The sequence below is a fragment of the Pleurodeles waltl genome, chromosome 4_1 (genome assembly GCF_031143425.1).
Source record: "Pleurodeles waltl isolate 20211129_DDA chromosome 4_1, aPleWal1.hap1.20221129, whole genome shotgun sequence".
Lineage (NCBI taxonomy): Eukaryota > Metazoa > Chordata > Amphibia > Caudata > Salamandridae > Pleurodeles > Pleurodeles waltl.
In genome coordinates this window covers 881,929,285-881,954,900 of record NC_090442.1, presented here as the reverse complement: position 1 = coordinate 881,954,900, position 25,616 = coordinate 881,929,285, and the positions used below count along the sequence as shown (strand labels likewise).

Sequence of the window (25,616 nt, the reverse complement as noted above, 5' to 3'; positions counted from 1 at the left end):
GACAAGTGAGGTACCATTTTTATCGGGAGACTTGGGGGAACGCTGGGTGGAAGGAGATTTGTGGCTCCTCTCAGATTCCAGAACTTTCTGTCACCAAAATGAGAAGAAAAAGTGTTTTTTTGGTCAAATTTTGAGGTTTGCAAAGGATTCTGGGTAACAGAGCCTGGTCAGATCCCCACAAGTCACCCCATCTTAGATTCCTCTAGGTGTCTAGTTTTCAAAATTTGCGCTGGTTTGCTAGGTTTCCCCAGGTGCCGGCTGAGCTAGAGGCCAAAATCCACAGGCAGGCACTTTGCAAAAAACACCTCTGTTTTCTGTGGAAAAATGTGATGTGTCCACGTTGTGTTTTGAGCCATTTCCTTTCGTGGGCGCTAGGCCTACCCATACAAGTGAGGTACCATTTTTATCGGGACACTTGGGGGAACACAGAATAGCAAAACAAGTGTTATTGCCCCTTGTCTTTCTCTACATTTTTTCCTTCCAAATGTAAGGCAGTGTGTAATAAAGACGTCTATTTGAGAAATGCCCTGTAATTCACATGCTAGTATGGGCACCCCGGAATTCAGAGATGTGCAAATAACCACTGCTGCTTCTCAACACCTTATCTTGTGGCCATTTCGGAAGTACAAAGGTTTTCTTGATACCTATTTTTCACTTTTTATATTTCATTTTCTGTAGGAAACACTTGTAGGGTTTACACAAATGACCCCTTGCTGAATTCAGAATTTTGTCTACTTTTTGGAAATGTTTAGCCTTCTGGGATCCAGCATTGGTTTCTCACCCATTTTGGTCACTAACTGGAAAGAGGCTGAAAGCACAAAAAATAGTAAAAATGGGGTTTGTCCCAGTAAAATGTCAAAATTGTATTGAATAATTGGGTATTCCAATTCAAGTCTGCCTGTTCCTGAAAGTTGGGAAGATGGTGATCTTGCCACCACAAACCCTTTGTTGGTGCCATTTTCAGAGAAAAAACCACGAGCTGCCTTCTGCAGCCCTTTTTTCCCATTTAAAAAAAAAAAAAAAAAATGTATTTTGGCTAATTTCTTGGTCTCCTTCAGGGGAACCCACAAAGTCTGGGTACCTCTAGAATCCCTAGGAGGTTGGAAAAAAAGGACACAAATTTGGCGTGGGTAGCTTATGTGAACAAAATGTTATGAGGGCCTGAACGCAAACTGCCCCAAATAGCCAAAAAAAGGCCTGGCACAGGAGGGGGAAAAGGCCTGGCAGCGAAGGGGTTAAGGTCCGAGGTGCTAACAGGCCCCAGCCAACAGGTGTTTCCCTCATCCCAAGGACCATGGAAAGAGAGGAACAGGTAAAGCATACCAATAACATTGTCCTGGTGATCCCGGTTGTACCTGAATCACAAAAAGAGAAAGATTGGGTAACATTGATGTTGACCAAAGGGTTTGTCGAAGTATGGGACAATGCTTACCTTAATCGGAGTTCATACACAAATCACTGCAGTTCAATAAAACGTGCTAGAAAACAAATCAAAGAGTTGCGGGTGTGGGAGCAAAGAGGCACTTTTGTAGTTGCCAGGTGTAAATATAATTGTTCAAGTTAGAGCTTAATTTTCTGAAATATCAGACTGCTTACGGTGAGTGTCGGATGGCCTTTTGCGATAGGATTAGAATGGCAGCGTATGTGAGAGAATTACAATGGGCGCGTAGTAGGTGGTCAAAGAAGAAATTCCTAAAGATTTGAGAGGCCAAAGGGTTTGAAATGCCTCTTATTAGAGCTCTTTAGATAACTACCTCATGGCTACTGAATTGTTTTTTGAGTTAAAGTGATCCCTGCAGTACCGACAAGTCCCTATCTTGGAATGCCACTTACTGGATTGGAGTTTAGATGCCTTTTACAAATGTCAGTGCTCACACGGTGTTGCCACTTTATACGTGCATGAGCAATTATATTATGATGGATTTTGTCTCTGAATAAGCAGATACTTTACTTGTTTTTCTTTTGTTCCTTTTTCCGTTTTCTTTTTTCCATTGTTGATTATGTTGACCAATTTTGTGCATCTTCTTTCTTTTGTTTTTTTTTTATGTCAAATATATACAACTCTATATCATGTTATTTCAAACCAACGTCTACTTCATGTGGACTGCCTTCGAAAAGCCCAAGGTCTTTGCCCTGACTAAGGGGCGGAACCCGTATTGGCTCGGCCTTTTTTTAACATAGCATCATGTTGATAATAAGGAGGTGTTTCTGTAATAAATCTCTATATTAAAATAGCACAGTATCTGTCTATATTTCCAGATTAAACATAAAGATATTCATCTCAAATATTCTGCACATTCATATATTGGTTATCCTATGGATTTAAAAAATTGTCTTTGTGGTCTGTTGTGCGGAGCCTTCTGTATGTTCGGGTGATATACACTCTCTACCATGCTCTCTGAATGTTTGCAGATCCCTTTTTTCGTTCAAACATAATTTAGGAGCAGCTTGCCTAACAACGCCGAAAACATCTAGACGGACTACCTCCCTGCCAACTTTCTTCTTCTTTTGGAGTTTCTGCAGTGTTGTATTATTTGCAGAAGGGGCATTTTTAATTGTAGGCGCTGCGAAGCCCGAGTTGATGGCTCACTGCGCGTCTTAAGACACCTGAATGTTGTCATATCACATTTCATGACGGGGCCACTGTCCGGTTCAATCCTCAGGCTTTCTCGCTCATTTTCTTCATTAAAATTCCAACAGCATACCCCCCGTCCCTGGCTTTTACTACGGTCCGCGCTCTGCTTTTGTTCTCTCCTTGAATAGATGCTGTTGGATGCCAAAGTGGAAGGGCAAACATTTCAAAGACATCTAGAATCACAGTGCGGCGAGATTAGCCGGAGATCTGCAGGCAAAACGTCTACTAAAATAGTTTGAGATGGAAAACGCCACAAGCAAAGGTGAGCATAAAGATTTCAACATGTGAACTTTATGGGCTCGAATTCATATCAACATAAAAATGTTATTTGGTAGTTTTAGATAGTGATGTGATTAAAAAGCATGAGAAGTGTAAACAATAAAAATAAGAAAATGTTCGACGAGAACAACATTAAAGCATTGCTTCTTCCACCAAAAAATTGTGAAATGCATAGTAGGCAAGTGATTGCATTTTTCCTGTAGATGTAGCTTTTTTTTACGTGTTCTCAGGGTGCTTTATAATTATTACATACTATGCTCATGACTATTGGCGTGTGTTCATTTTCCACACTGTATGTTCAAGGTACCATGACTAGAGAGGAAGACTACGAAGAAGAATTTACTAATGATCGAATGCCGACTATTGAGCGTTGGCGTCAGGAAAATGGAAAATATCGCAAAGATCCGAAGACCATCGATCTCCAGTTACCTGAGAAGACTCCTCCTTGTTTTGGTTACAGAATGTGGATTTTTTCTGTGGTAGTGGGGGTAAGACGAATAATTACTTGTCTTTTTAAAAAAATGAAAAAGTGTCATTTTTAGGAGTAATATGCTAATAAGAGTGATGTGATGGCATTTTCCTCTATCTGCTCAGATGAGTTTAATCATTATCTAAACAAGTGTATTGGTGCAAGAGATATTTACAGTACACATGCATTTACCATATAAATCAACAGTTTTCTTTATTCTTAGGAACATCTTTAGGCATTCTTGCCTTTTCACCCTTACTTACATTTTGCACATGTGCAAGCTGATACATGCTTGTGCGAACTGAACATGGGTAACACTTACATTTTGACTTTGATCATGCATAGCTTGGATATTTCTGGCTTTGTGTTTGTCACTTTTGCGGTGACCTCTATATATTTCAAATATTTTTGATGGCAAGAAGACACATTTCTCTAGTAAGTCAATGGAGAATATCTTCAGTGCGTTGTTCTGCCAGTATCCCAGAGAGCAGACCATCATGATATTTCACATCCAATTACTTCAAAGTCAAATGTTTATATCCCTTCGAGAAAAAGCTCATTAAACTTGTATTTTAGTGTGTTGCCTATAAATCATCAAGACCAGTCAATGTCCTACCAGCTAAGTACTATATGATGCATTTTACTGTATTGCTATATACTTACAACTCTTTTCGCCATATTCTAAAAACAATGGCATCTATCTGGTAATGCTTTTTTTGAACGAGGAATATCTGAAAGCATCAAGAAACTTATGTATCGGCACATTTATCCATAGACACAGAATGGAGAAACCTTGTGATAAACGAAGCCAATAGGAGGAAAACAAGTCTTAACTACTAGCTTTTACAAAGAATGGGCCAGTTTATATTAACACTTTCCAAGCGTTGCCTTTACTCTGGATTAATACATTAGGTCAAATGTGTATTTTTTTTATGTCGTCAGTTGCTCTAACCAAGTGACTTCACACTTCCTTGACTATTTTCAGGGTATTTTGATCAAAATTCTTGTTTGTAAACTCAATGGTGGTGACCATTGTATGTTTGTGTTCTGCAGAATAAGAAGGCCCACCACAAGTCCTTAAACTGCTCAAGCTGCAGTCTTTGGAATTTGGAATTGGGAGGCTATAAATGCAGGGAGTTCCCATAGTGTTGAAATAAGAACGCATCAATGAGGTACCTGGCATAAACTTATCCACTGGCATTCATCCAACTGTGAAAATATAGAATGGACAGCTTGGGATGCATTTGAGCTTTGCCAGGTATTTCACTGCAACTTTTGTCAAGCAGCATGTTAAACACACCGAAATCAATGGACTTATCTGACGAGTTGCAAATAACACATGTGGTGATAACACCAGCACTGGCTGTGCAACATTTGACATCAAAAACCTTTGAAACATGAGTAGAGTGGCTTGATTGAGATGCATATGCAAAAACTACATTTGGTGGACTGGTGCTACATATTCAGTTCAGTCAAAGTTACCTTGCTATATTTATGGAGATACTGCATAGTACTACACAGGTGCACTGTTCTCAGGTAATCGTAGTCACTAGAATCACATATCTTTGTTGCGCTGAAACTTTATTTAATCAAGAACTCCCTGTAGGTTTCCTCACCCATCTTCTTGGGTCAACACTCCAAAGCCAGAGTTGTGAGAAGGTAGGCATATGAAGAAGGGAGCCATGAAGGTGAAAAGACTTTCAGAAACAGACGAGGTTACAATTCTACCCAGAATGTGTGTGACAGATATTTCAGAGTGGTCACTTCCTGCAGGTTTATTCTGTTCCCCTAGATGTGTAGACCGGAAGTGTGTTTGTTCTAGTCCTAAGGACTTCTCTAACCTATTCCGTCTCCCTGCGCACTCAAAGCACAGCCTACAGGTGGTGAGATTTCATTCTATATCATTGTCCTCATTGAAGTGGCTAAAGTGAAGTGTTGCAGGGTAGAGTGGTGTAAAGTGGAATTATGCAGAGTGGAGTGGTGCAGAGTGGAGTAGCCTAAACTAGAGTGGTGTAGTGACGAAGAGTGTAGTGGTGCACAGTAAAGTAGGATAGAGTGCACTGGCATAGAGTATAATTGTGCAGAGTAGAGAGGTGTAGAGTGAAGTAGTGTAGAGCACAGTGTCAGAGTGCAGTGGTGCACAGTAGATTAGAGTGGCGTGGAGTGCATTGGCGTAGTGCGCAGTAGAGTTGTGCAGGGTGGCGCAGAGTAGAGTGGCATAGAGTTCATTGGCAGACAGTGCAGTGCTGCAGAGTAGATTGTCATAGAGTGGAGTGGGATGGTGCAGTGTGGGGTAGAGTGCAGTGCCATACAGTGGTGCAGAATAAAGTGACAGAGTGTAATGGTGAAGAGTGGCATAGAGTAGAGTGACTCAGAGTAGAGTGGCAGTGAGTGAAGTGCTGCAGAGTAGAGTGGTGTAGGGTGGCATGGAGTGCATTGCTGTAGAGTGTAGTGGTATACAGTGGTACTGAGTAAATTGAAGTAGCGTGCAAAGGTGTAGAGTAGAGTGGTGCAGAGTATAGTGGCAGAGAGCAAAGCGGCAGAGAGTGCAGTGCAGCAGAGTTGAGTGGTGTAGGGTTCATGGAGTGCATTGCTGTAGAGTGCAGTGGTATACAGTGGTACTGAGTAAATTGAAGTAGCGTACAAAGGTGTAGAGTAGAGTGGTGCAGAGAGTAAAGCAGCAGAGAGTGCAGTGCTGCATAGTATAGGGTCATAGAGTCCAGGTGCCTACATTGGTTCCAGAATAAAGTGACATAGAGTGTAATGGTGTAGAGTGGTGTAGAGTGCAGTGGCACAGAGAAGAGTATAGTGGTGTACTGTGCAGTAGAGTGGTGCAGAGTAGATGTATATAAATGTTAACTTGGCTCACGTTGTGACAGTCAGACAATCTCCAGTAACCCATCAAAGCAACAAAGATCTTGTGCAGCTTAAACGTACGTTGATGTGTTCTCCAATGTATTCCCAGGCAGATTATAACAGGCTGGACTGAAAAGCACCATCTGCAGTCAGTGAACATTGGCAACTCAATGCGCAGATTTATGATTGGTCAGTTGCCAAATCAATCCAATTTCTACAACAAATAATGTCCTCAGTTAAGACAGTTGTTCCCCTTCATACCCCATGATGCAAAATACTAGAGGCAGACCAGGAGGCCCCAGCTTTTGGAAGCAGAAGATATTTTACTAATATATGACTTTGACACTCTGGATATCTTAAAATACTATTCACATGACCTGCATTCTTGAAATGCAGGCGGCATATGCAATAACTTTCCAAACATTAGGGTTTGGGAAAGTGGTTGCTCACGTGTTTTTCCCTTCTGTAGGCAAAATGTTAATGATGTACCCTCCAGGTGTCATGTTTCTCTTTGAAATGACAAATCTACACAAATATCGATAGAGTTGTTTTGATTTAAAAAAAGGCGCATTTAATCAAGTAAAGAGAGAGATCATATTTTCCGCACCCTTTGCCCCCTAGCTTTATACCTTTGAGGGAGGACCGGAGTGTGGCCCCTTTAAAATGAAAATAAATTGCAGGGATACCCCGTCAGCACGTTTATTTTCAAAGCATTATCTCGTACAATACCTTGCTGGCTGCGGGTCTCGTTCCTGCAACAGCTGTGAGGAAAGAGCCTTTCCTGCGCTGGAGGATATTATTGGCTGGTGGGAAAACAAGGAACAAACCTGTCTCCCTTCCCACTGCTCTCTCAGGGTCATAGCACATGTACTCGAGAGTCACAAAAAAAGAAATACATTTTGAACAAGTGTTATAGGACAAACCTACATAAAAAAAATCTCCAATGGCGATAAACAAATGCTAAGAGAGAGGACCCTCCATAAGCCATGCAGCATGGAGGGGTGAGGACTCAAATCAAGCGATCAAAGAGAGGCCTCCCAGGGGCGTGACTGATATGGTGAAAATATTACAGCAGAAAACTGAAAGGTTAGGAAAGGCAGCGAAAGGGAAGTGCAGCACATGAGAAAAACGATGGTACAAACTTACTGTGCTGAATATTAGCACCACAGGAGCACAGAGCATCGTCAATTTACAAACGTACACTGAGCCAAACTCCATAAGTGGCTTAACTATCTTCTAAACAGGTGGATGGTTCTTGCCACATGGAAATACCACATGCCAGAAAACCAGCAAGTGAGCTTTCCTTCATGGGGGACTCGCTAATGTAAGATGTGTGTCTTCATAAGATAACCATCATGTAGCAAGTTAGGAACTGCCAAGCCTGGTGAATCATTCCAAAATAGGCTGGCAACAGCTATTGCGATCAGGTAGTGTGGTGAAGTCTCACTCAGAGTCACCTCCGAAAGAAAAAAGTTGTCCCAAAATTATTAGCTAAAATGGCCTCTGTGTTTGGTGATTCGTAATTGGCCGGTGATCTGAGGGAGGGCTCAACAAAAGAACAGGCATGATGCAAGCATGACATGGATGAATGTAGAAAAAGAATTGATGAGTGACGATGGTGCCAGCAAATGGGAAGCCATGGATGGGCTGTTACACCACAATGTAGATAAAGCATGTCTCGGTTCAAGACAGCACATGCACGACATCTCGAGGTGAGACCTAAATCGGGCCACACACTGGTCTGTGAGATCAGCCCACGAGCACTGCCTGATTGCCCTACAAGCCATTCTAACCATGAGTCACAGATTGTAAATGCAGTGAACTAATGATTATATTAAGCCACTGATAATACTGAGTCGCTGGCAAAACTGATTAATCTGAGTTTGTTTATTTTTACCAGTGTTCCAGCGTATATTTTGAGATAACAATTCCACTGGCTTACTGGCAGACAATATCAATATCATACATCACTAAATGACATCAATACATTAAAAGGGTACAGAACATTAGAAAAAATATGTAGTACACTTTTTTATCTGAGATAAATGCAGTATTTCATCAACAGTTAAAGTACTCCAAATTCTGTGAGCTAGCACAGAAAGTGATATTAATATTTACAAGCCAAAGAACCCAAAACGTCCGTGAAAAGCAAAGAAACTGTGAAAGCCTCTTGGATTAAATGTATAGTGTCAATGTTTTATAAATGTCCATTATGGAGGCACTATTGCTGTAGAAAAATGTAATGGCCATTTTTAAAAGGCGTATGGGTCTACAGCGTTTCAACCATCTTGTGACTTGTTGGTCATCTTCAGGACAAATAAAACATGTGTATCACTAATTTGTTTTATAAACAATGTACATGATGAATTAATGAATGACATGAGTATTATCTACTGAATCATTGAATAACTCATAGATATTCAAAATGTGCTCACGGGTTATAGTTCCTCTAATGGATCCCCTTTAAATCTGAAATGAGATAATTTTAGCAAGACTGACTGGAGCTTGTTAGTTTATTTTGAAGCTGTGTGGAGGCCGTTGTACCAATGACTGAGATAAAAGGAACTTACTGTGATGGATGCTGGGTTGTCCCTGAAATAGGTAGGTGACTGAGACGAAGGCATTAATTATTGCACTTATGTAAAGTGGCGTGAAGACAGGGCATTACGGGAACAATCAAACCCATGCTGGGGAAACCACCACTGGACTGGTAACCAAGCACAGGCCGTAGGAAACAAATGTGCAGTCCACCAGTATAGGAATCACACATGGGTTTAGGGAATTGGCATGAGTGGAGAATGACACTGTTGCTCCGACATCAATCCAAATTGATAGGGGCGCTTACCATGTAGGGGGCCCCGTGTGCCAACACAAGGGTTGGTGATTCGTCTAGCGAGTGCTGCCATAAATTGCATAATTAATAACGGGACAATAGCTACGTCATGTGAGGTCTTGTGTAGTAAATACAGAAGAGGGCTGATCATATGGGCCTAATTAAAATAAGGAGATGAATGGTATATGATATTATGTAACCCCCATTACGGAGCTGAATAGAAGTTGAGGGAAAGGGTAGGAACGAGTTCAGAGGCTGCATGAGGTTTACAGATATATTAGAGAAATGATCCCAGCAGCCACATTGGAATAACAGTTAAAAAATACAGTCATATCTCCAAATATTTCTATTTGACATTGATATGCAATTAATTTATACATAAGTGTAGAATGTAAACACGGTCACACCCCGGTTTCACAAGCGGTTTACAGGTCTGCTTCTGTAAATCTAACACATTGATTATACTGAGCCGTGTTGTATCATTTATAATAATGACCCACTACTAATATGGTGCCTTATATAAAAGTGAGTTACTAATTTTGCTGAGACACCATTAATATTGAGACACTTAATGAGATACCGATAATATTGTGACACTAACAATTCTATTCCCTGAAAATACTGAAGAACAGATCATACCGGGGTGCTGATAAAATTGAGCATCACTAATAGTGCTCCAGAGTGAGTCACTGACTTTGCTCATACTCGGGTCAACAAAAATAAACTGAAAATCTCCTTCCCTGTATGGAAGCTGCCTGCTTGTCAGTCAACCCAAGTCGGACTAAGGGCCAGATGTAGCAAGGGGTTTTATCCATTCTGTGTCTATGGGGAAATGTGTTCGTACATTTAGATAATGTACGAACACCAGATAGGATAGTCTTCCAAAACTTTTTCTAGGAAAATGAAGCTTCAAACAGTAGGATATACAGTTTGTGGCCCTCTGTGATTAAGATTTTCTCTGTGTTTAAATAATAACTCTGTTGACACACTGTCTTGATGTAGAGGCTGATTCTGGAAAAAAAATATTTGCTACACCTGAGTGCTACATCTGAGTGAAGAATTAGCTTCTTGTGCTGCCCTGCTACCTTCATCAATACTGCCCAGGGATCTAAGTTTATAAAACCACAGCTTGTTTCTCTCCTTTTAAGGAACTTCCTTGCTACCCCCAAACTACTTTATACATGTTCCTAAGCCTGGACACCATCAAACGTATTCTTCTACTTTTTCTTTCCCCTGCTTTCTGAGACTGTTGTCAGTGCACTAAAGGACCTGCTGTTCAAAAGAGAGCAACACAATTGTGAATGCTATTGAATGTCTGTGCAGAATAGACAGGAATGTACCGGATGAACAATTCCCTTACAGGACACAAATGGAAGGCGGGTTAGCTGCCAAGCAGAAACTACTGTATCATATATTTTGCTTGGTGCTGCTCTTTAGTAACATGAGTAGAAGCAAAAGCAAAAAAAGAAAACTAAATGGAATATGACTTTTCAAGAAACCAGAAAACAACAAAAGCAGAGGTGATGCTAAAAAATGGTGGAGCACCAAGAAAATCCCCTACTAAAGCTCTGTCTGTTGGCAGAAATAGCCAGGCTAGATTTAGATGATTTTTAACACACGAAAAGGGGGAATATTATAAGAATATAATTTTTTGAATATCCTTTGACATAAAAATGGAGTCTTAAGTATTGTCTACAAACATATGGCCTTTTGGGTTAGTAATCAAAAACAGCTACACCCAGTGGGTCTATTCTTTTCTTAATATTTGAAACAACTGGGAGGTTGTTATCCCTTTATAAAAGCCTGTCTTACATTTCTATACTAGAGGCGACTTGTGATGTCTCCAGTCACCTTTAATTATAGGCACTGGAAATAACCATGCTGGAGTATAGAAGATGAATGAGCAATAAAGATGCCTTGACATTTTGTTTTTAATTAGTCACATTTGCTGTGAGATCAAAGGCAGAACTAAAATGTCAGGCTATATCTTCTGACAAATTACTGCCTATTCTTTTAACAGGTGACTGCAAAGTTAAAGGATTCAAAACATAGAGGATTTTGTTAACTACTATCTGACAATCATGCTGGGTACTGGGAAAGTGAAAGGAAAGGCTATAGAATGTCATTTTGTTTTCTAATACACAACTTTGAAAAACCTGTATATGAAGTGTAGAAATGTGTGCAAATATTTCAGCAAGTACTTGATGATGTGCCATTGATAAATATGTGCTCAATCCCTATTTCCGCACATTATTTGTATGCTATATTGTTTTATTAGTAATACAGCATGTCAGTGCGAACGCGGGACCATTTCAATGGAAAGTGAGCTGTCTGTAAATGACATCTGCACTTCCAGACCATGCTTTAGTAATGTTTCTACTCCAAAATGCACCACCGACTACATACCACATCCTTTTTACTCTCCTGCTGAATGGACGTGGCCCATTTGCTATACTTGTTCCTTGTGGAATGCTTGATTTTTGCACAATCACTAAGACTTCAGTGATGCAAAATTGATGGCGGCACCCCCCACTCTGAAAATTGTCCCAGCACCACTTGCTATAATAAAGAAATGAGGTAGCTGCTCTACTGTAGTAAATAAATACAATTGAGTTGAAACCTTATAGTGCCTGGTGCCAGAGCCAGCATCTAAGGGTAAATGAAGGACACAGAGCATCAATAAATCTGCAGTTTAAACAGGGAAAACGAAACCTGATTATTCTTCTTTTGCTCTGTTTTTCTAAATGAAAAATGGTCAGCAGAAATGAGATATTTATGGTAGCATGTTTATTTTTTGCACACTTTAATTAGCTATAGGAAAGATAGAGTCTCCTAGCATGTTTCTACCCATTCTGGATTCTAATATATGTTGCAACATATATCTAACTGATTTTGGGGTGTTATATGAAACAGCAACACACTAAGGATTTAAGCAGTTTTGTCGGAAGGGTGGTGTGACGATGTATGATGAGGAATAAAGGACCCACAGGTTTATGTTACATTATAAGGATATTGCAAGTCACCTTGGAACACCATGACCCTATAAAAGTACTTGGCTTTTGGTCTCCTTCCTCTATGTGGTCCCAAAACTCCTCTGTTATTTGCAATATCATTATAATGTTCGACAGAGAGTACTTTTTCCCCTATGTACGATATTCTGACATACAACCCAAGGGTAGGATGCAGAAACTGTTCATGTGAGGGTCAAATTCGCTCTTGACCTCCATATACAAATGTTGAAGTGACAGCATGTTTTTTAAGAATTCTACTCTGATCCTGACTGCGCTGGTGGTAGTTCCCAACAATTTTGGAAATAGGGTGAGCAGGAGGATAGAGTGATATTTCATTTCAAAGTTATTAATTTGAAAACAAATCTGTATTTACAGTGAGTTGAGATCATACGAAAATGAATTCTATCAGAGGATCTGATTAGCGAAATGTTAGCCCAATCAATATCAAATTATATGCAGCCAAATAGGACCTTTACCAAAATAAAGCTGATGATAAAGGCTGTTACACACTGAAGATACCCCAAAAAGAAAAAATGGATGATGCATCCAAGAAAACTCGAGCAATTGTTAAATAAACATTGTCATTTTAGGATAGGAAATCAACAAAAGTGCGTTCTACTACATTTAAATGAGGATTACAGCTCTCTCTCTCTTTAACTAGCTGATATTTCACTTAGTTTCATTCCACCATGAAAATACCATAAACACATTGGTGTCAAGAAGTGAACTATTGTTGTGAAACATTCACTTGTGTGCAGTGCTGCTCTTCCCAGACAAGAATGTGGAGTGGCATTTCATCTCATCAGAAATGCCTACACTGTTTTCCCCCTTTCAAGCAGCCCCTTGAAGTTCAGGTCACAGCTCCCTTGCTCAAAGCACAAGGATGGCCTCTTAAGTATCCCTTTGTGTATTTGCCAAGTCAAGTAGCAAGTGTACATCTCATGACTTCATTCCTTCTTTTCTTAAGCGCTTTCAGCCTGCAAAACATGCTTTTTTGACCTGTCGTAGGATTTTCCGCAAGTATACTCATTTACTGGTAATTGGAAATCGTGTAAAAGTCGAATAAAGCTCTTCTACTTTGAGAAAAATTAAGTACACCCTCCATTTTCTTTACAGAGCGGTCTTCTTATAACATCTGGATTTTCACTTTACCTGGGAAACGTTTTCCCCTCCGAAATGGATTATTTACGCTGTGCAGGAGGTTCAGTAAGCATTGTTTTTGTTATTATTTTAATTGGCAATTGGTGGTTTCATTATTTAAAAGTGCTTCATAGTCGATTTTTTGCAGTCGGTTTAAGGATATTCTAATCTTATGCAGGGCATTGGGTACCTACGGTGGTACACAAATAGTGTTCAGAGCTTAAGTGTTGAAATAGAGATCTGAAAGCAGAAAATGCAAACATTCCAAAAGTTCATATGATGCTGAAAGTGCTGGCGTACTGCAACATTTCAGCGCCGTCTTAAGATGTTTTTGCAATGGGCAAGCCATATTTAGGACCCTTCTTTTTGGAACTACTGTGAATTTATTATCTTTTAAAGCTAATTCAAGTCGTTGGCATACCAAACTATATTAAAATAAATGTTACAAATTAAGAAAAGTGTCCCCGGAAACCAGTGAAAAGCTTAAGCTGCCCAGCAGCAGAATAGTATCAAAATGAAGCTTAAGCAAGCATTGATAATGCCGTTTCTTTTTGCACTTGGGTCTAGACTATTTTCCGTTTTGCAGCGGCAATATTTTATGTGGAATTCAGTATTTAACCAACATATTCCTCCTATTCTAAAAAAGACACGGTAAGGGAACCTTGGGGGACATTTAGGGCCATATGTACGAAAGCTTTTTCGCATAGACACAGAATGGGTAAAATTCCTTTGGTACATCTGGCCCTTAGTTATCTAACAAAAATAATAAATTCAGATATATCCATTCAGTGCTTGAAATTTATTTTAGATATTTCTAATAATTAATATATCCCCCTTCACATAATACCATTCTTTCTGCAACAGTAAAAATGAAATATAGAGAGACGGAGAGGGTTAGAGTACACTGAGGAGTAGGCAGAGAGAGAGGTAAGTATAAAGAGGAGAGGAGAGCTAGGTATAGGAGGAGACATGCAGATGTAAAGATGGAGATGAGGTAGTGAGAGACATATAGAAGAATGCAATGTAAAAATAAGGTGGTGGGGCAGAGAGTCAACAACAGAAGAGGTATAGAAAGAGAGATTATAGAGAAAGTACAGAGGCAGAGAGAAAGGTTAGAAGAGAAGGGTGAAAAGTAGAAACAGAGATGAGGTGTAGAAAAAAAGGAGTAGAGAGGAGTGTTATGAAGAAAGATGCTAGGTAGAATCAGAGATAAAGAGAAACAAAGGGTGATGTAGAGAGAGAATAAGAGCTAAAGTAAAAGGAGAGGTATAGAGGCTGAGATGAAATAGAGAAGGAGGTGCACAGAGAGATGAGAAAGAGCTGAGGTGAGGATAAATAGAGAAAGGGGTAAGGTACTGCAAGAGGTGAAGAAGATGATGAAGCAGTGAATGTGTGGTGAGGTAAATTGTTAGGTTGTTAGGTTGGATAGAGGGACACAAAAAGAAGTGGGTTAGAGAGAATGTAAAGATGGAGATGTGAGAGTAAGATAGACACAAGGTAGAGATGTAATAGAGCAAGAGGCAAGGCAGAGAGTAAGAGAAATGGATGAGAGAAGAGTAGTTAGGTACACAGAGATAGTGCAAGAGATGTAGTGGCAAAGAGAGATATGAGCTTGAGAGAGAAGTTAAGTAGATGGGGAAAGATGGAAAGAACAGTGAGGTCAGAGCGAGGAATGGGATAGTGACAAAGGTAAAGCAGGAATGGGTAGAGAAGTAGAGACAGGCAGAAAGAGTGGTAGAAGGAGGTGAGGTTGTGAGAGAGAGATACTTTGAGGGGAGAAAATGGGTGTATTGATGGAGGTGATGTCAACATAACTAAGATAGAGAGAGTTGAACTTAAGGATGGTAGGAGAATACAATGGAGAGAAATGGTAAAAAGAGTGGCTAGAGGTTGAAGAATTGATATGAAGTAGAAGAGGTGAGGTGAAGTAAGGACAGAGAGAGAGAGAGAGAAAGAGACAAAAGAGAGAATGTTTCTTTTTTCAGACATAATTGCTACTGACTGCCTGAGAGGGAGAGAGTTAAGGTTGACCAGGCCAGGCATTTGTAAGCTCCCATACAATCTGTATACACAGCTCTGAAATAAAACAATTATCTTTTTCTATGCATAGGAATGTTTTATTGCTGGACTACTGACTGTCTTGATCTTTTTATCGAGGGGCCCTAAAAGTGGAGGTCCTTAGCAATTACCCAATTTGCCTATGCCTTAAACGGCCCTGCAACATCTCTGGCTTATCTACTGGTAGAGTAATTTGACGTTAGTACAGGCATTGATAAAGCTGTTAAAGTATAGATGGGATTCATATGTGTCTCCATGTTCTTTTCCAACTAAACTTTATAAAACAGTATCATGGTCTCCTTTTAAATTCAGTGTTAAAAACTCTCCCCTTCATTCTATTGTCTTCTCTCACTTCGAACACCTTGCTCATATTGTCCTGTTGACAATTGATCTGGCTTGGGCATGGTCATTCTCAAAGTTAGAGGCCACAGTGCCTTCATCCCGACCCAGAAGCGCCTACATCCTAACTCCATGAAATCACATCTCAGTTTGTGAACACGTTTACATGTTGGATTACTCCATAGACAGCAGAACAAACTAGGTGAAAAATGTATGTCTGCAGTATTTTGAGCAAATACGATCAATAAAAATCTCTAACTAACTTTAAAAACTGCACAATTTGTGAACTTTAGGAGTGAACTCTTCAAAGTTTGACCCATGCCTGCAATACTGACATTAAGTAATCATAAAATGGTGAAGAATCCCTTTAATAAATAAATCCCTTTAACAAATTCGAAATAAATGATTGTGAAGTCTAGATTCTGAGAAACTGTTGGTAAACACTTATTGAAGTACAACATTTTTGCACCACCTAGCCCATTGTTATAGTGACACAACAACATTTTGTTGGCAGATGATGTACAGCATATTATATGTGAGGCCATAAGCAGTGCATCATGGGGTGGCAAGTTATAGTTAGTTCACTAAACTATGACTGTCATATTTCATTGGTGTGTGGGTGTTTTTAACATTATCTTGTGTCGCATTCCAACACTTAACTATAGTGTCACTTCATACCTTAATTTTTCCAATTCATGTCTATGTGTTTTTTAACATAAGTTAAGATCTTAGCACCCAACCTAACTGTTGCTTCACTTTAACCTTTGACCTTTTCTTTGTATATATAGCTAGATCTGGGTATGCAGATTGTCAGTGGCATAACAAAAGTTAAAAAGGCCCCCCTGCAAAGTATGTGTAGAGGGCCCTCTACCCCCTAGATCCAGTCAGGGGCCTGCCGCCCGTCTTGCACAGTGTACTGTGCTCAGGGGACCCGGCAGTGGCTGCAGGGGCATTTCTTATGCCCCTACACATTGTGCTTTTTCATGATTTGATGTAAACCCATTCAGTAGCTTCTGAGAAATTAAGGTTAAAAAATATTTGTATATCTGGACTGTTGGCTTAAAGTGACTCTCACAAACGTCCCTCCAAACCAGTTTAAAAAAAATTATACTTCTGATTGGCTCAGGAAGCTTTTCTAATCTGGGGCAGGACTCCTGAAGGAGAAGAGCTTTGATTAACTGCCAGCAACATGAGAAAAAGTTTGCGGACAGCATTACAGGACTCAAGCACTAAGGGCCAGATGTGGGAAACAAAAAATTTGCGACTCGCAATTTGCGAGTTGATGCTTTTGCGAGTCGCTAATCGAAATGCAGGTAAAATAACAGGGCCGAAATAGTGACTCGCACCCGGAGTCGCAACGCAGTGAGCAAGTCCGCCGATTGCGAGGTCGCTTTTTGCGACCGTGCAAAAAACGAACTCGCAATTTGCGAGTGGGTGTCGCAAATTGCGATTAGCTTGTTAATTGCTTACAGGTGCTGCAGAACACTCCAGAAACCACTCCAGAACACTCTGGAAACACTTCCTGGCACATGATGATGACATCACAGCCAGGAAGTTTACAAATACACCTGGGAGGAGGGAGGACCACACCCTTTTTAACTGCTGAACTGCACATAGGAGAAACAGCAGCTGCAATGGAAGGAACTCCAAGGAAGAGGAAACTGAAGTTTTCAGAGAGGGAGCTGGAGGTGCTGACAGAGGAATGCTGTCAGCACTATGACAAATTATTTGGGAGGGCAGCCCTCAATGTGCCTGAAGCCACCAAACGACAGCTGTGGCAGGACATCCAGGATAAAATTAACTCCCTGGGGGTGAGCCACAGGAGTATAGATGAAATCAAAAAAAGGTGGTATGACCTCCGCTCCCGGACCAAGGAGAGGGTGGCTGAAAGGCTCCGGGAGATGAGAGGCACAGGAGGGGGACCTTCGTCAGTACCACCACCCACACCACTGGAAGAAAGGGTGGAGGAAACCCTGGAGCAGGAGGCAGTATCCGGATTTGGGGACCTGGACACCTCAGAGCCCAGCACATCAACCGGTGAGTACCATGTGACATGCCTGTACCCCTATCAATGCCATACCCCCACCCACCATGTACACAGGGACATGCTCAACGAAGATAGCTCCATTTGAGGGTAGCAAACACCAGAATGATGCATTATGGGAAATGTAGTCAAGTAGGCAGTTCATAGGCAAATGTTTATTTGGAAGTGTGCAACAGATAGGAGACACTGACAGTCTGTTCCCCATGTCCCACAGGTCTCCCACAAGACACCACCACAACTCACAGCAGCCAGCCCCATGAGGACAGCTCAGGACCCGCCAGCACTCCCACCTGCACGGCCAACATCATCCCTGCAATATCCACACCTGCTGCACCTGTGTCCCAGGAGGCTGCACCAGCAACAGGCAGGAGTGAGACAGTGGAAAACACAGGGCAGCCACCGCTGCGCAGGCGACGCAGGTCCAGAAGATCAGGGCTGCAGGCTGCGTTCGGACATCAACCTCCCAGCCACAGTGAGGCACAGCTGCTGCGTGGTCAGCGCCTACAAAACAAGATTTTAGGGAGGATTAGTGGTGTGCTGCACCGCTTTGTCCGCAACAATGAGGCCAGCATGCAGCAACTTAACTCAAGAATCGACCTGATAGCCACTAACACTGGGGACCTTGCCCTGGCCATGAGGGATCTTGCAGCAGGACTACTGGCCCTGGCCGAGGGTGGGCGGCGCAGGGACCGCCAGCTCCTGCACAGACTGGATAGGATGGCCACATCCATCGGCAGGCTGGCTATGAACACCACAGGCCTGTCGAGGAGGACAGTTGGCCTCCAGGTCGAAATGGGCCATTTTGCAGGGGATGTGGCTAGGGGCCTGGGACGTCTCACACACGTCATAGACCTAATGGAGGCACGGCATCTGTCCAGGGGCACAGGGGAAACACCCCAGGACAGTGAGGAGGGCTCTACAGTGAGCAGTGTCTCTGCCACAGACACTAGGGGGCTCCGGAGTACCAGGCAGAGCACAGCAGAAGCACCAGGGACCAGCCAGGCTGGCAGGAGCCACAGAAGGACATAGACATTACACTGGCCCTGTTGATGTGGCACATGACATCAATGTGCCCCATGCATGGTTTGCGTTCACATGCCTATGAACAGTCATTAATTGTATATAGTTCTATTTCTGCACTAATTAAATAGTTTTTCTGTTCCACTTAACAAATGGTGTTTTTGGCCAATAGGTGAGTATGGTTGGAGTTGACAAGTACCTTCCAAAGTATTGTGTTGCGATGTGTTCCCGTCTCAGTCTGCCTTGGTTAGCTATACTCCGATCCCCATGATGGCGATGTGGTTGCTCTTGCTCTTCATCATCAGGATCTGGGTCTGCAGGGGTGAGAGGTAGCCCACGTCGGGTGGCTATGTTGTGGAGGATGGCGCATGCGACCACAATTTTGAATGCTGTAATGGGGGTATACTGGAGGGCACCTCCACTGCGGTGGAGGCATCGGAATCTTGCTTTCAGGAGTCCAAAGGTTCTTTCTATCAGGTTCCTGGTCCTCTTATGTGCATTGTTTTATCGCCTCTCACATTCATTGCTTGGTGTTAAAAACGGAGTCATAATCCATGGCCTTAGAGCATATGCACTGTCACCTGTTGGGCACAAAAAGTACACTGTTAGGAAATCCTGGTTGGTGTGCACAGTGACCTGTGTGTATGTCTGCAAGGTGTATGCAGCTCTACCTAGGAGGTATCCGTCTCCAAACTCCCCACGTTCCAGGCGTTGATGTATCCCACTATGCCTAAAAATGTAGGAGTCATGGGTACTGCCTGGAAACTTAGCTACAATGTCAGAGATGACATAATGGGCGTCACAAACAACCTGTATATTCAGTGAGTGGGTACACTTTCTGTTGCGGAAAAGATGTTCCAGGTTTCCAGGGGGGCATATTTGAATATGTGTCCCATCTACACATCCTATGACATGGGGAAAGTTGGCAATGCAGTAAAAGTCCAGCTTGGTGCTGTTTATTTCTGCCTCATTCCTTGGTAGGTATATGAAGTGAGACATGTGTATGAGTAAGGCATCGAGGAAGGCCCTGAGGAACCTTGACACTGGACTTTGGGATACCCCACCTGCCACAGCAATGTCCCCCTGATAGCTCCCTGAGGCCAAGAGGTGCAGTGAGCATAGCACTTGTACATGCGTAGGGATGGCGAAGCCACGCAGAGTCTGGTGTTCTAGCTGTGGTTTAAGTAAATCAATTAATTCTAGTATGGCAGCGCTGCTAAGGCGGTATTTATCGTATATCTCCTCCTCAGTTTGCTGAAAAAGGGTCTGCCTTGTTCTATAAATCTTCTCCTGTCTGTGGCCCCTCCTCCTCCTCTGCTGCGCGGCGTGGACTCTCCTCCTCACTGCTATCAGGTATATCTCCGCCATCTTGAGTAACCCAGATGGCTTCTGGGTCTCCTTTTATACTTTGGTACTGGTTACCACCTGCTTTGAGTTAGTGGTAAATTGGAAGTGCAAAATGGGCTTTTTGCGACTAGTCGCAATTTGCGAGTTGCTATTGCATATGGTTTGCGACTCGCAAATTGTGACTTGCTATTTGCGGGTCGCAAAATGGGGTCGCAAATTTTGCAAGTCGCAAACGGCTCACATCGCTTTTTGCAAGTCGGAAATGGGGTTTTTGCATCCCATTTCTGGTTTTGCACAGTCGCAAATAGCGATTCGGGCCATTTGTGACTCGCAAAACTTTGCTACATCTGGCCCTAAGTTCCCTGTCCTAAAGTTTAAAACAAAAATATAAGGGGATATGGTAGGGATACCCTACTCCTTTAGTCCCTGAGGGAATCCCCTCGGGGTCCAAATAATTAAAAAAACATGATGTTTTTGCCATGATCCCTTGGAAGTCCGCAGGATTGTGGCAAAAAAAGAGAAGAAAATTTCAACCACCCTGTTTAATTTAACTATATGGGGAGCCCATTTTGGACCCCAGGGACACCATGCCACAGGTCTGGGAATATCAGTTAAGGGGAGGAGGGCACACAGCCCTCTTACTCAGCCTTGTTATGCTCCCTGGACCTCATCCTCTGGGGCTGAAATCATAAAAAAGGCCAATTTCTTTCAAAACTAACGGAGTGGGCTGAGTGGCCCCACTTCCCGAGCGATTGTAGGCCCTGGGAACCCCATCCCCCTTTACCATAATAAAATTTAAAGGGAGGGAGGCTGTGTACCCTCCCTCCTCCCTCCTCCCTGAGACTTGAGAGGCTCCAGAGGCCCCAAACCCCAGAACTTGCTCACTTACTGTGTTCCAAGGAACTCACGCCTGGGACACAGCAGTTTCCCTGCCTACACCAGCGTGGCCAGGTAAACATGTGTTGACAGGAGCTTTTTTAGATCTCCTGCCAGGCGGGAGCAAACATGAACGTCTGCTCCCTGCCGGCAGGAGATTTAAACATGCTTTAGCTGGCTGGAAGAAGGCCTGTGTTCTATTTCCCTGCCCGCGCTCCTGTGGGTAGGGAAATAGAACACATATTGCTCCTGCCTGAAGGGAGCATGCAAAAAGCAGCTGCTCCCTGCCGGGAGGCGCAATGCAGGCTCCCACACCATGTGGGGAGCTGGCTAGAGCTGTGGGGGCCCTGAAGCTCCTTCCAATGCCCTTAACTTCACAGTTTGAGGGTGCCTCGGGTTGACACCAGTTTACCCACCTATAGTTAATGCAGGCCTTGGGGTGGGGTCCCCAGGGCCTAATGAGGCTCGAGGGTGGGAGGTGCGCGGACCCATCCACTTTTTCAGTATATTTTGCCCCAAGGCATGGTGTCCCTGTCGTGGGGTCATTTTGCACCTTCCTTTGTTCACACATATTTTAGCTTAGCTTAGGCCTATGGCCTGTGCCCTTTTACCTACATGTGTGCTGTAAGTTCATTTATTCATGTTAGTCAGCCTGCTTTTCAGTGGGGATGTTTTATTTTTCCTGATCCGTTATAATTCTGCAAAATTGTTGTTATTATTTCTGTGCACAACATTTTACCATGTACCTCTGCCCAACGCAGATAAGAACAGCACATGATAACCCAGCTGGTATTGCCACCACCGGAGTTCATAAACAGTCCGACACCTAGGCACATGCCAATGTTGGTCTATTTCACAGAACAGAAACATGTTTCTTATAAAAGCATTGTACAGGCCAAGAAAAAGGAGGGAAGTAGTTCTAGACAGGATACCCATCCACGCTGTATGCCATCTCTATGCTGACCTCAGCCATGTCTCTACAACCAGCCATAGAGATGGCAGGCAGACCTCTGTTCCAGGTAATGGGGATGGGTGCTCCTCTCATGGACTAAGTTGGGACAGATTGGGCTATCACCACTATGCACTCACTAAGAGTTAGGGGTTAGGTATGATTCTTGTTATACCAATATGCTTTGGTTGTTTATTTTCTTCTCGCTAGCCATACAATCCTAATCTTGCCATGTCTCGGTGCCGTAATAATTGCAGCTCATATGTTTTATTGTAGATTGCAGGTTCTCAATAAATGTATTGAAAACCATCCTGCATCTTTTCTTTTGCCTACGTGTGTGTTTGAGACCTTTGCTAACGAGAGAAAGGGGTGAGATTTGTTGACCATGAATTTCCTGAGAGGTTACAGAGTGTCATGCGTCAGGCTGCCACAAATCACCTTTGCTTTCTACATTTGGGTGAGGTGCTGCTCGTTAGCCAAAAGGGTTGGGCTGACAGCTGCCAAGTCAGTGTGGGTTTGACTCAGTCACTCACAAGCGGTGGTGCCGCTGACCCAAATTCAGCAGTCTTATTCCAATAATAAGAGTCCAATGACATCCCCAGGGCCAAATAAGGCTCAGGGACGAGGGCAGTGCAGCTCTCGTCCACTTTTTATTGTATTTTGCCACACAGGATGGGGTCCCCCTCCCCATAAGAATTCAGCCCTGTTTGATAGGGTCCCTGGGGCCTTTTAAGGCTCAGGGAGGGGGTCTTATGCCCCTCCCCTTTTAAATACAATATATGGCCACGGGGGATCGGAACTGTGGGGGCCCATTTGGGCTTAGGGAGGGGGCCATTTGCTCCCCTACCCAAATACTAAGGTGTTTGGCCCTGGGGATTGTGGTTCCTGGGGCCTCTTAAGGTCATGCGCCCACCTCCTCTAAAAGTAAAATATGGCCCAGGGGGATAGGGCTCCTTGGGCGGATTTGGGCTTGGGACCACATGCCCCCTCCCCTAATGTAAAAGTGTTTGGCCCTGGGAGATGGGGTCTCTGGGGCCTCCTAAGCCTTGGGGAGGGGGCAACACATTCTCCTTCCCAACAATTAAAGTATGGGGACGATTTGGGTTCTGGGAGGGTGACCACACAACCCCCTTGCTTAATGGTAATGTATTTGGCCCCGGTGGATGATTTCCCTGGGCCTCCTGAGGGTTGGTGGGTGGGGGCAGGGGAGCATCTGTCATTAATGATGTCATTTGAGATGTCATCAGTGATGTCATAAATTATGTCATGGAACATGCCATAATTGATGTAATATGTGAAGTCATAAACAGAGCATGGTGGGGTCCCAACTGGTGAATTTCTGTGTTTTTCTTTAGTTAAAAACGTTATGTTGGCACTAGCATATTCACCTAACTATAACGTCACTTTAACCTTTGTTGTGCTGCTGAGTAGTTATAGTTAGATTTGCATTTCCATTGGAAAATAATTATTTGTTTTCCTAATAACTTTGGCTATGTTAGACCTGACAGCCTTAGGGTGGTCTTCCCCCAACTGTCTGCCTGCTTCCCTCCATTTTTATGATCGCATTGTGTAGGACTCTGCACACTTTTCCACTGCTGACCAGTGCTGACGTGCTTGTGCTCTGTCCCCTAAACATGGTAACATTGGCTCCTAGCCAATTGGCATATTTCTTTACTTATAAGTCCCTAGTAAAGTGCACTACATGTGCACAGGGCCTGTAAATTAAATGCTACTAGTAGGCCTGCAGCCCTGATTGTGCCCCCACATAAGTAGTCCCTTAACCATGTCTCAGGCCTGCCATTGCAAGGCCTGTGTGTGCAATTTCACTGCCACTTCGATTTGGCATTTAAAACTACTTGCCAAGCCTTAAACCACCCTTTTATTACATATAAGTCGTCCCTAAGGTAGGCCCTAGGTAACCCATAGGGCAGGGTGCTATGTAAGTAAAAGGCAGGACACATACATGTCCTGGTACACCCAATGTCCTTTTTCACTACTGTGAAGCCTGCTGCTTTCATACTCCGGATCACAATTATATTGAGCATACTAGCATAGAGTGCATTGGTGTAGAGATCAGTAGTGCAGAGTAGAGTGCAATGGCATAGAGTGCAGTGGTACAGAGTAGCATAGAGTTCACTGGCGGAGAGTGCAGACTTGCAGAGGAGTGTCTTAGAATGAGTTGGCTTAGAGTGCATTGGTGTAGACTGCATTGGCGTAGAGTGTTGCAGAGTAGAGTACTGTAGAGAGCAGTGGCATGCAGTACAGTGGTGCAGAGTAGAAAAGAGTGACATAGAATGCAGTGACAGAGTGCAATGGTGTAGCATGCAGTGACAGGGTGCAGTGCTGCAGAGTGCTGCAGAATAGACTATAGTGGGTTAGAGTGCAGTGGTGCACAGTAGTTGGTGTAGAGTACATTGAGTAGAGTGCAGTGGTTTAGAGTAGAGGTGCATAGAATACAGTGGCTTAGAGTAGAGTGGTGTAGAGCGGTGCAGCAGAGAATAGAGTGGTATAGAATGCAGTGGTGGAGAGTAGATTGTTTCAGAGTAGAGTGGAGTAGCGCAGGGTAGAGTGAAGTGATGCAGGGTATAGTGAGCGGCATAGAGTAGTGGGGTAGAGTGCACTGGCCTAGAGTGTAGTGCAGTGGCCTAGATTAGAGTGGTGTAGAGTGCACTGGTGAAGAGTGCAGTAGTGGATAGTTAAGTAGAGTGCAGTGGAACAGAGTAGAGTGGTGGAGAGTTCGGAGGCAGAGTTTTCAGTATTGCAGAGTAGAGTATTGTAATGTGCAGTGGCTTAGGGTGTAGCGGCTTAGAATGTAGTGGGATAGAGTAAAGTGGTGCAGAATAAAGTGGCGCAGAGAGCAGTGTCATAGATTACAGTGGTGCAGAGTAGAATAGAGTGGTGTAGAGTGTATTGAGTAAAGTGGTGTCAAATGCATTGGCATAGAGTGCACTGGTGTAGAGTGCAGTGGCAATAGCATAGAGAGGAGTGGCATAGAGTGGAATAGTGCAGAGTGGAACACAGTGGAGAAGAGTAAAGTGGCATAGAGTAGATTGGTTCAAAGTAGATTGAAGCAGCATAGAGTGCAGTGGCATAGATTAGAGTGCCATAGAATGCAGTTTTGTAGAGTGCAGTGGTACAGACCAGATTAGTGTGGCTTAAAGTGGATTGGTGTTGAGTGCAGCAGTGCAGAATTGAGTGGTGCACGGTAGAGGGCAGTGGCATAAAGTGGAGTGATGGATAGTAGAGTGACATAGTGGTATAGAGAAGAGTGGTGTAGAGTAGACTGCAGTGACGTACAGTGTAGTGGCATAGAGTTCACTGGCAGAGAGTACAGTGTTGCAGAGTGGACTACCATAGAGGACAGTGGTGTATAGTAGAGTGACATAGAGTGTAGTTGTATAGAGTACAATGGCATAGAGTGCAAAGGCATAGAGTGTTGCAGAGTAGAGTATAGTACCATAGAGTGCAGTGGTGCAGACTAGTTTGGCATAGAGTGGAGTGGCGTGGAGTGCATTGTTTTTGAGTAAAGTGGTGTAGCATGCATTGGCATAGAGTGCAGGGTGTAAGTAGATGGCAGTGGAATTGACTAGAGTGGTACAGAATAGAGCAGAGTGGCGAAGAGTGGAGTAATGCAGCTTAGATTGCAGGGGCATAGAATGGAAAAGCACAAAATAGATTGTTTCAGAGTAGAGTGAGGTGGCGTAGAGTGGAATGGTGCAAAGTAGAGTACAATGATGCAGTGTGTAGTGGCGGAGATTAG

At 43.1% G+C, this 25,616-nt stretch overlaps 1 protein-coding gene across 4 annotated transcripts in view; it reads left to right on the top strand.

The window, feature by feature from the left end:
- Positions 1 to 2,750: 2,750 nt before the first annotated feature.
- MLC1 (modulator of VRAC current 1) overlaps positions 2,751 to 25,616 on the top strand; it is a 206,867-nt gene continuing 184,001 nt past the window's right edge. For all 4 annotated transcript variants that reach the window (XM_069230093.1, XM_069230096.1, XM_069230097.1 and 1 more), the window contains exons 1-3: positions 2,751 to 2,897; positions 3,218 to 3,402; positions 13,200 to 13,289. In XM_069230093.1, coding sequence (XP_069086194.1) covers positions 2,876 to 2,897; positions 3,218 to 3,402; positions 13,200 to 13,289 — 297 coding nt within the window. In that variant the 5' untranslated portion in view covers positions 2,751 to 2,875. The remainder of the gene's footprint in view (positions 2,898 to 3,217; positions 3,403 to 13,199; positions 13,290 to 25,616) is intronic.